Source organism: Thunnus albacares, chromosome 23 (assembly GCF_914725855.1).
Source record: "Thunnus albacares chromosome 23, fThuAlb1.1, whole genome shotgun sequence".
Lineage (NCBI taxonomy): Eukaryota > Metazoa > Chordata > Actinopteri > Scombriformes > Scombridae > Thunnus > Thunnus albacares.
In genome coordinates, this window is record NC_058128.1 from 22,642,819 (window position 1) to 22,654,941 (window position 12,123).

Genomic DNA, 12,123 nt, shown 5'->3' on the forward strand with positions numbered 1-12,123 from the left:
TTGGTCGGCCCTCATCTACAATGGCAGCTGTCATACCAATTATCCATCAAACAGGAATAACTGAAAAAGACAGACGCCTGTAGCAAAGGTTTCAGGAATACTGAAGTCTTTCTATTGTACCCGCCACCTCCAATTTTTAAATTTTATTTATTTAGTTAACTCTTCAGGTATATTTTCTTTAATTTTTTCCATTATTAAAGGATAGGACTTTTCTTTTTCTTTTTCTGTCTTAAATCAACAGTCAGGAGCCCAAATGAACATTGCAACATGTTTTTCTTGCTGTAATCATTCCTCCTGTTCATACTGACCATTAGAAGATCTCTTCATAAAGCACTTACAATGTAAGTGATGGAGGACAAAATGCACAGTCCTCCTTCTGTGCAAAAATGTCTTTAAATGTACTGAAGCTAATATTATATCATGACAACTCTGTTGTCAGAACCAGCTTCTTCCATCCTAGATCACTTATAAAACTAAAATCATTTCTGTCTGTTAAGGATCTGGAGACCGTAGCACATGCTTTGATCTCCTCCCCCACTGACTGTAATTCTCTGTATGTAAGAATTAGTCAGTCAGCTTTATGTTGCCTGCAGCTGGTTCAAAATGCTGCAGCACGACTCCTCACTGGAACCAAAAAGAGAGACTGCATCATTCCTGTACTGGCCTCTCTTCACTGGTTACCAGTGAAATGCAGTATTGATTTTACGATTCTATTTGTTTTTAAGGCACTGCATGTACTGGCTTATGAACTCCTCACCCCCTGTTCTACCGCCAGACCCCTCAGATCTGCTGACTAATCACTGCTCTTCATTACATGCTCCCAGTTGAAATCCAGGAGTGATCAGACATTTTCTGATGTTGCTGTGGTACAGTTTGCCTCTCTTTATTAGATCCTCCCCCTCCTCTGATATTTTTAAAACCCCTCTTAAGACCCATCTCTTTCCTTCAGCCTTTTAATACTTATCATGAAGACATGAATGACTTTTATTTTATTTATATATTTTTCTCTCTCTATTAATGATTTGCTCTCTGTGCAATGCTTTTGTGTTTTTAGGATTTAAATCCCATTTTTATTTAATTTATTCTACTTTTTTATTAATTTTCCCCTTGATCCTCATAACTATGTCTGTGTTTTCTTTTGATTGTATTTCCCAGTCTCTGTAAAGCACTTTGGTCAACTTTTGTTGTTTTTAAATGTGCTCTATGAATAAATTGACTTGACTTGACTAATATAAACTTCAGCCTTCCAAATGAGTCAAAGCAAGTAGATATCTTTCAACATTACAGTCTTTTTAGTGCCAAAGTCTCTTTTTGTTACTTTACTTCCACCGTAGCTCAACAGGGAAACACTGTCTGAGGAAACACAAAGAGGGAATTTGATGCTAAAAAGACTGTAAATGTGTCAGATATCCACTTGATATGACTAACTCAGACTGATAAAACCTCATATAAGCTTCTCATCAACTTTTTACAAGCATTTTTGCAAAAACACACTGTGGATTTTGGCCTCTATCACTTACACTGAAAGCACATTTGAAGGAGATCTTCTCATAGCCAGTATGAACAGGAGGAATGATTAAAGCAAGGAAAACCTCTTTCACTGTTCATATGGACACCTGACTGTTGTTTTAGGACACACTTGAAAAACTGTGAACCTGCCCTTTAGGATCTAAATGCATCTCCACACTGCAAGGAATACAATTCTGGTAAAGAAATACTGATGATGGTATAATATTGCTAGGTATGGAGCCCACAAAGTCTTAAAACAGTCTTAATAACATCTTTCTGGACTTCAGGGACTCCGTAAAACCTCAACACATGCAAACTAACAAGTAGCTAACTTCTGTAACTCCAACAACTTACATGACTTCTCTTCATATCTAATATCTTGAACGCAGACTGAACTTTTCACTTTTTCACATGACCCTTATATTTGTGTCGCTGGTCCCATGTTGCATGTTAATCCTTGATACCTTTCAAAACTAATTTCACGCTTACCACAGATAATGAATAGGGGCGAACTTCACATCATGTAATGTTAATTTTGGGCATCTTCAAATCTACAGTTGGTTTTCTCTGCTCTCAATCAGTGGATGAGTCAGTAAATCTGTTGCTTTTTCCTGTGGGTTCAGTTTCTTTTCACACAGAAACAAACCAAAATGCATCACTAAAAGCACAAAAAAAAACCCTTCACTCCTCTCATTGGTTAGATATTTACCAGAGCAAGTCAACCTCAATCTTTTTGTGAGAGCAGACATTTTGCAACCTCATTAGTTCATCTTCGTCATAGTAAAATCCTGCAATGGCTCCATTCCCTCAACACTGCAACTCAATAGCAGCTTCTCCAGTGAGACATGAGCTACTGTATGTGTTAGAGGTGGGCGTAAGTGTGACATCTGTTCAGAAATGCATGTTTTTCCCAAGCACCGAGGTTAACAGAAGAGGATGAGCATTGCCTGGTCGTGTTGTCATGGAGACCATCGGAGAACATAGATTATACTATATCTAGGGCTTACTTCAGGCAAACAGAGGGGGAATGAAGAGTTTTACTGTTCATTTCAATCATAACTCCTGCTTTTCTTCCCTGGCTCAGTATTTAAGCTTTCATCTGCTGCATTCAGAACTCATGTGATGGCTGTCTTCTCCTGTGAATGTAATGTAATGACTGCTGCTGTATGTGGATAAGAGGATAGCTATTTGCCAGTGAAACCCTTCAGCAAAAATAACCAGAAACGAGATGCTTTTCAATTGAAGGGCATTTATTTAGACATTTTATGCCCATATGAGCCACAAAAGCAAAGAAAGGGTTTCATTCCAAAAGGATATACATACACTTTGAACCCCAAACTTCCATAATATCTGTAAGCGGTTTCATGCCAATAATTAAAATGATGGATATCTCATTTTGGAATGAAACTTTTTAAAAAAAAAAATACAATAGTCATCGTCTCAGAACAGAAAGTGAGTACAAAAAGGAATCATTGCACAGTATTACAATGCAGTAGAAAGAAAATTGCATTAATGGCATGACAGAGAAAAATACCTTGTCAACCAGTGAATCTCAAGAGGCACATATTGGAGTTGAAGAGAGCCACCGGCTACGTCCACATGCACGCAATATGCTGCTGAATGATCTGATTAAGATGGTGGCTTGATTTAAGAGTTTTAATGTCATTCCTCCTGGAGATAGAGGGACTGATTTAATAATCCAGTAGCCTAATCTGGATCAATCTTCTCTGACCTTTTAAACACATCTCATAGTCTGAAAAAGTGAGCGGAATTGACCAGAAATGCAGCGATTAATCAGATTACGCTATCAGTGATTATATTAGTTGATATGATGATGAAAATCAGACTATGCTGACATGAAAACTGCTGATTAATGGCGTGCGAGCATGTAGACACTATGTATGAGTGTAAACAACATGTGATTGGCATGTAAACATCCAGCGTGGAATGTAAATGGTCATGCTGGACTGATGCGCTGCTTCTGTTCCGTGTGCAACAACCAGGCACCCGCCGAGAATAGAAGACAGGACAAACAAACACAGGAAATTAATGAGAGAGAACTGAGGAGGTTGTCATAATATACAGAGGAATACATGGTTTGTTTTACACGAGTGTCGGGGAAGGGCTGTTGGCAATTTACAGAAGATATCAGGCGGCTAAGGCTGGAAAAGATGAGTGGTTGCAAATATACAAGGGCTCTATTTTGACCGCGCAAGTGCAACAACAAGCGTAAGGTGGCAGGCGCACGGACCGTGTGGGTGTCTTCATGCGAACCTGTTATTTTGGTTCATGTCTGTGTAGCAGCGCAACATGCAAAAGGGCTGAGTGAAGGTGAATATAGATCAGGAAGTGTGGTGATTATTAAATACTCTCTCAGCCAGTCACATCACTGCTGAAACAGTCGTGCCAATCACAGTTAAACGTGATGACGACGGCTCAACAAACAGGAAGCTTTTCTTCAGGAGATGTCTGGACAGTTCAGAGCGTCATGACATGAACATGAACACACATCACCACAAATCTGCAGCCAAAAGACAGATGGAGTAGTTGTTTTCATCAGCTGGTTACTATGACGATGATTGAAATACAAAAATATGGATTTGGTGAAGCCGTTTGCATGATGCTATTTCAGCAGTAATCATAGCCTAATGTATCTCACCTCATACATGCTCACATAGTTATTAATGTTATACAATGTGTTTCAAGGATAAAACACCAGATGCTACTTTTGCTATAAAAGAAAGTTGGAAAAGAGGCTGATGAGCTGCTAACCTGATGTCTCCTTCATAAAAAGCAGAACATCGAGTTCTAACCGACCAGTCTGATGTGTGTAGAGGTGTGTGTGGTTATACTGTAACAGCCTGATGTCCTTTTCAGGCGATGTAATGAAGTTAAACGGTGAACGGCCGTGCGTAACGGCCGTGCGTAACGGCGCTGCGCTTTGGCACGACACTTCTCTAATCGGAGGCTGCGGATTTATCAACATATCAGTCCTGCTGCCTTCAGATGCTGCAGGGATTTAATGAACTGAAAGAGAAGCTGCTCATACAGTACAGATACTGTCTTTGCGCTGCTTCATTTGAATGAACCTTCCCACCTGTCTGCCCCTCTCCTCCTACCTGTGCACCGTGTACACTCTGCGCTGAGCACCAAAATACAACACAGACGCGCAAAGCGAGTTTCAAGGTCAGGAAAATACCAAACAGTTGGAGCGCTGGTCATTGCGCCTCCACAAAAACACAGCCCTAAATATCTCTGTGGATCAATTCCAATGTAGTAAGTTCCCGTTTGCTAAATCCTGCTCCCTTTAGTTACTGTTGCTACACCTACAGTTCATAATGGGAGCAGACTGACCATCAAAATTCTTAGTAATTTTTTAAACAACAGGTCCTTGATTTCAGACAGTAGTAGACAAAAGCAGCTTCTCATTTCTAGATAGCCTGCAACCAACTCTGGCATGCTGCATGCGTTGGTTGAAAATGCTGTTTCCAGCTGACTTTTTAATGCATCAATTTGGCTCGTTATAAAATGAGAATCTTGTAAGTCTTTAATGCACTTGCAGTTTTATCTCGTTCATGTTCCTGTAAAGATTTAATCTTTAGACTAAATCTTGGCATGAAGTCATCAGACGCTCTGTTAATGCTCTCAGAGTTGTAGTATTGGTCCACATGACTGGACATGATTTGTTTTCTGGTCCCTCAAAGCCTAAATGGCTGAGAAACCCCTGATCCTGATGTCCTGTTAGAAGGCAGAAAAAAAAATGTTCAAGTTGGTACGAGTGTAAAAGAAAACAGCCATGCAAATGTCTCCTAGTGACACTTGTGTATGTTTGCTTTCGTGCAGCCTGGGAAAGAAGAATGCTTCAGCCTTAACCTTGCGGAGGATAACAGTGTAGGAAAACAAAAAATACAGACATATGAAAACCATAACTCTATTGTACAGACTGAGTGAGTTCAGACACTTGTGAAACAACAAACAACTAAAAGGGTAGACGCAAGACAAAAGTGCAGACTTTTTCGTACCAACAAAACAAGTTCGTGTTACTCCCTTTAAACTCTGGTGCTGGTAGAGCTGCTAAAATGGCAGGTCGAAGTGTGTTGAAGAGTTGATCTGGAACAAAACAACAACACACTTTCCTTTTCATGGCCTCCACCCCAACAGTCTCTGAGTCCTTCCACTGATGCGATGATGCAAAGCAGTAATACACAGGGCAAGTAACAAATTTTGTGTGACGGTGGGTGGTAAATCCCGAAAATATATACCAGCCAAAGAGATTTTTGTTAAGTAGAGGACCTCCGACTGATGCTTGGCTGGCAGAGTAGACCACCTTGCCAACAGCAAGGATTCCTCAGCGTTGTGGGTGGTGGCTGGTGTTTTCCTGCTCTCCTTAACAAGACCAGCAAGACAATATGCAAGTGCTTTGGTGCAAACAACGCAGATCAAAGTTGTGGAGAGTAAAAAAATGTCAGGGAAGAAAATAGTCAGATTTTTTTTCCAAACCATCATGTGGCTTAAGTGAAGTTTCATCCAGATAGAGAAGCAGAGGAATGTGCTGGCCGGCGACAGAAAACACCCACATTCCCACAAGGCTAAAGGGCGTGAGAAGTTGGATGGCAGACAGCGTTAAAGGCCGCCTCAGTCGCCCACGTCGCTGTCCTGGTCGCCTATGAGCCACAGGAAGTGGAAGCTGAGTGCCAGCAGGGCGGTGCCCAACAAGTCACCCAGAGCAGTCAGGTAAGGGATGGAAAAACTGTCCGGGTCTTTGCCGCTCCGCCACATCGAGTGCACCATCCAGTCTGCTATACACAACAACAGCAACACCTGGAGGAGAGAGAGAGGAGGATTAGATTGTGGCTTCCTCATATGGAGATACTGCAAACTTAAGATAGGATGACACACCATTTATCAGAAAAATTGATATATTAGGGATGTCCATACAAGCCGTTAACAGCTGTTGCTGTTAAAAGCTTACAATAATAAGATAGCAAAATAATGACTTCTAGCGATACCTACAACTTCAGGACTGCCTATCTAATGCTGGTGCTCCAGGTTCCGGACCCCCACTGCACACTGGTATTGGCTCACAAATCAAATGCAACTGTAATCACTGCCACATGAGGTGAATTCTATCTATTGCTTCCTTATTAGTGAATTCAGTAGAAATCTTAAAGCAGGATGGGAAACTGTCTCATAGTGATGTGGACTGGGAGGTTTTGGTTAAGCAAATCCCTCTACCTATGAGAGATGCTTGATTGACATTAATCCAGTTGATATTTAAAGGATTTGAAGGACTAGTGTGTAGGCTTTAGTAGCATCCAGCAGTGAGGTTGCAGATTTATAACCAAGTGAATACTCCTCCGCTCCCACTCCCAGTCTAAGTGGGTGGGAGAACCTATGGTGGCTGTGAAACTCACAAAAAACACAAAAGACCCTCTCTAGAGCCAGTGATTGGTTTGTCCATTCTGGGCTACTGTAGAAACATGGCAGTGCAACATGGCGGGCTCCATGGAAGAGGAGCTGTTCCCTATGTAGATATAAAGGACTCATTCTAAGGTAACGAAAACATGACAATTCTTACTTTCAGGTGATTACACACTAATTAAAACATACTTATGAATATTATATTCCATGTCTGCCAATAGAGCCACCTAAATCTTATATACTGGTCCTTTAACAGGCGGTATTGGACGCCAGTAAAATTACCTGGACTGGGTCAGCTATCATCAAATTTGATGCTGCTGAAATTTTGGTCTGCATAAGTTACTTTCACTCTATCTCAGTCTGTCAGTTGGTCCACCACTTTGGTCCAGACTGAAGTATCTCAACGACTATTGGATGGCTTGCCGGAAAATTTGGTACAGATATCCACGGTGCCTAGAGATGATACCCTCACCTCCACCATCAGCATATTAATGTTTTCAATTATCCAGTAAAATAGCTCAACTTCTAACAGGTGAACTGGTACAAAATTTTGTGCAGACATTCCCATGGCTCCCAGATGCCATATCCTGATGACATTGATGATCTCCTGACTATTCTGTGACACCACCTTTAGGATGACATTAGGTTACTCATTTTACTAGTAAGTTTTAGAGTTAACTGGTGAGATGGGCCTGAATCTGGCAACTCCTGACTAATTATACTCATTTACTCTTACTGCCTACTTATTTTCTCTCTTTTTTCTTTTAACTTGATCTGGAGTACCTTTTTCTGTTTTTCATGGTTTTCATGAGTGTATGTTTTTACTAAAGTAAGGAAATTAAAGCAAGATGAAGAAAAGAAAAGGCTTGTGTTATCATGGCTGAAAGGAATAATTGCTTAAAATGCCTTGCAGATTGGCATAAACACTTAAACTGTAAAGAGAACAGAGGGGAGAAGGAGTAATGGACAAAGCAGCAGACCGAGAGACGAGTAAGTGAGTGTTATTCATAATTCAAGTTTCCACGCATAGAGGGAACTGTGCTGAGAAAAAAAGAGAAGTCTATTAAAAGATAAGGATGAGTCTATAATTTAAGGGGAAATGAGCTGTCCAGAGTTGGCAGTGCAAACATTATAAAAACAAAAAAGTATTACAGTCATTGAAAGATACTGACATGCTAAGAATACAAGCAGGGGTGATGGTATCAAGAGTTAGTGGGAAGAATTGATAATATATCAGTCTGCATATACAAAGTAGAAAACAAAACACTAATGTATGAGTTCTGATAACTTGTTGACAGCCCCACTCGTCTCTGACTGTGGGGAAATTTTTGCGAAGGAATGTGTAATCGTGGTAAACAACATGGCCTCCTGCGTTCCTATCCAATAATGTTCTGTCATGACACGTTGAAAGCCTCTTACAGGCGAACAACAAGCTTTCAAACCCGACTCTTCACAAGCGAGGATGTCACTGCTCTGTCTTTTATTGGTGATGACAGGGTGGCACAGTTGGACATCCTCTCAGTTGTTGCGATTGCTGCTTTTGAACCATCACTTGCTTCGAAACTGTCGACTGCAATCCATCATTTACAGAACACAACATCCCATCCAGGATATTAGCTTTGTTTTTCCTCAGACAAACAAAAAAAGGGAGGGTGGGACCGACAGAGACTTGTGTGCAAAGTTTTGGGCTGTCAGTTTTTCAAGGACCCAGATACATTCAATTTCAAAAATGAAAGAGACAAATATGAGTGCTAATCCATCATGCTGCCGCCTTCTCTGTCTTTGTATTTGGTTCCATAATCAAAGTCTGAGTGGTGGCAGAGAGGAAACTTCTTCACCTCATGTGTATTGATCTTTTCTCAGACAACTTCAGACTTGACTTGAATTGAGGCTCTACTTTGAGCTAAATGCTAATGTCTGCAAGCTAACATGCTCACAGTGACAATGCTTTTGTTTAGTAAGTATTAAGTTTCCCATGTTCACCGTGTTATTTTTCAGTGTTAGCATGCTAACATTTGCTAATTAGCACTATATACAAAGTACAGCTGAGGCTAATGGAAATGTCATTAGTTTTACAAGTATTTGGTGATAACCAAAGTGTTAGACAAATTCAAATTTTGACCTGATGATTGCACTAGATGACAAATAAGAGGATCATCACAGTTATTACAGTTCATCCTGAGGGGAACATGATAATCAATGACAAACAGGGTGTAGGGTATGCACATCCAAACAGCTTCTACAGGAGCTGGATCAGACAAAAGATCTGCACACTGTGCTAATAGCTCTCAGCAATTTTAAATGAGAAACGTCTCAATCTAACAGAGATCTTCATCAGGCACTGTCAAATCACCATCACAAAGCAGAACAAGCAATATATAGACACAAACACATTCATCACTCAGGTGATTGTGATCTGCATGATTGAGTCAATCTACTCTCAAGCTGGACCAATCAGAGCAGATCTGGACAACACTGTCTGATACTCCCACATGGGGAACAGAGCATGCCCTTCTATGAGAAGGGCAGAAACAACTTGAAACATGAAGATCAATATTATGTAGGCACATATTTAATGTAACACATCAGAAGTTGAGTTAAATGTATATCATAAATCAGAAAAAGCAATGAACATAAAAACTACTATGTAGAAAAATAGAAAGCAGTTATATATTACTGGCCGAAATTTTTTTTTTTAGGACTACTGGCAAGGCCTAGAAATTGGCCAGAATTTGTATTGATACCTACAGCAGGAAAGACTACACAAACAAAAAGGAAAAGAATGAGAATGAAAATGGATCAACAGATATAAACTTTTGGGAGAGACAACCATATTCATTAAGATATCTGTAAAAGTAAAATACGGTCTGTCGATCATACTTAGAAAAAATGTTTTGTTTTTTCAACTATAACCACTTACAAAAAAGGATTAAGATCAAAATCTAAATTTAAGCTCTTAGGTGACAGAGTATTAAGAGTAAAAATATAGAATGCCTCTTTTCAAAAGGATGTTGTTGATGTCCTCTCATCTTCTGGGGGGTTTTCACATGTTCAATCCCAGTGTATCTCAGTGGGGATGGGTTGTGTTTGAATGAGTTGAAATGCACAGCCACAGGGTTCTTCTGATTGTTAGTACATATGCTACTTCTATGCTCTGAAATACGGGTCTTGAGACAGCGTGTTGTTTTTCTTATGTAAGCCAAGCCACAGGGACATTTGATCATGTAGATGATGTTTTTTTATGTTATAAGTAATAATACCCTTGATATTGAATTTTTTACCAGAATGCAGATGAGTAAATGAGTGACATTTGAAAGTGAAATTACATTGTGCGCACTGTGCACACTTTTAATTACCGTCTGGAATGGTCGATAAGTGAGTAGGTTGTTCTGGTGGAAGGTCGGCTCTGACTATGAGATCATGAATATTTGGAGCACATTTGTAAACAATGCGTGGGGAATCTTTAAAGACTGATTTATGATTAGGATTAGATTTCAAAATATGCAAGTGTTGCCGGACAATCTCTTAAAATTCTTTTCCCAAATGAGAGTATTGTGTAATGCAGAGGGAGCTCTGAATCAATCCTTCTCTTGTTGACATTCTCTTTAGCTGACATTCTTAAATCTGTCTACAGCATTTTGGATTCAGCCTTCCTCATACTGCCTATCCCTACATCTTTCCATCATGTCACCACTATGTTTATTGTAAGACTCATCTGAGCTGCAAATGCGGCGTATTCTATTAAAATGACTGATTGGAAAAAGAGAGGTGGGATGGAAACTCTTGCCATGTAATATTGTGTTCTTGTCTGACGGTTTCCTATAAAGATCTGTTGCCATTTTGTCTTGTTCTTTGATGATCAAAATGTCCAGAAAATTGATTTGCAAGTATTCAGAATTAACTACAAATTTAAGTTGATGACAAAGAAAACGTATGAAAACCAGTAATTTAGGCACCTGCCCAAAGGAGGAATATATCATCAATGCAACTTTACCAAAGCCTTATATAATGAAAAAAAGGATTATGTGAAGAATTCAAATATCCATGGTGCTACCCATAGCTGTGCCTTTCAACTGCAAATAAAAAGAATCTTTGTACATGAAAACATTTTTTGTTGGGACTACACAATCTTGGAATTCATTTCTGATTGAGAGGACCGTAGATAAAAATCAACCGCTTCAATGGCTCCGTCATGTGGTATATTGGTATAAAGTGATTCCACATCAGGCGTAACCATTAACCAGTTTTTAAAATGTTTATCATATCAATGGTATCTTTTACATATGGGGGCAAAGAAATGACATGAAGTTTTAGAAAATAGTCAACAAATGTAGATATTTTATCTGTTAAAGAGCCACTGTGAAGAAGACAAGTGTGTACAGCTTCTAGCTGAGTCTGTAGGTGATTCTATATTAGGCCTATTGGGAAAAAAAATCTTTAACACTTAAAGACATGATAAATTTGAAAATTAACACAGATATTGAAATCTTTACAATAAGTTGTAGGTACAAAAGACAAACCTTTACTTAAAGCTTCTTGACAACTGGAAGACAATTTTTTACTGAACAAGCTGACAACATTCAAGGTCTCTTGATTATGGTTGGCTACCGTCTCGTTCTGTGTTGGTCTCCTACATTTTCCCCTCCTAAGATTTTATCTATCCTCTCTATCCTCCAACTTGACTGGGGAGAATACAGAGAAAGCTGCACTGTTAGTTTCTGAGCCGGTCTCCACGGATGACGGCACAGGTACATGATGAAGGTTGGCAGGGTTATCCTGGCTGGTACTCTCTCTGCGGTGAGGTGGATTTCTCCAGGAATATACCCGTCCCCTGTGATAGTCCGCTGCATCTCTCTCAAACTTTTTCTTTTCTGTTGACTTTATCTCAGATTCATGTTTTTCTTTAAACTGGTCACATTCTGTAAATAGTTCTTTAAGTTTGTCTTTGTTCAAGAAGTACTTATTGACCTTCCTGTATCTGGCTACATACCAGTGCTAGTCGGTCAGAGAGTGCTTGTATCACTAAAACCATAAGGTCAAACGAGCGCCACTTGTCAAAGAATGTGGGATCAGTCAGGCCAACAATCGGGGACATCTGAATTCAGAGGCCACAGGGGATCTTTTTTTGTTGTAAATGGTCACTTAATGTGACCGCATGTAGGAAAAGTCTTGTTTCACGGTTGTATTGCTTCT

General features: G+C 39.7%; 1 protein-coding gene across 4 annotated transcripts in view; it reads right to left on the reverse strand.

The window, feature by feature from the left end:
* Nucleotides 1–2,738: 2,738 nt before the first annotated feature.
* slc41a2b (solute carrier family 41 member 2b) overlaps nucleotides 2,739–12,123 on the reverse strand; it is a 43,364-nt gene continuing 33,979 nt past the window's right edge. For all 4 annotated transcript variants that reach the window (XM_044343264.1, XM_044343262.1, XM_044343265.1 and 1 more), the window contains exon 11: nucleotides 2,739–6,330. In XM_044343264.1, coding sequence (XP_044199199.1) covers nucleotides 6,145–6,330 — 186 coding nt within the window. In that variant the 3' untranslated portion in view covers nucleotides 2,739–6,144. The remainder of the gene's footprint in view (nucleotides 6,331–12,123) is intronic.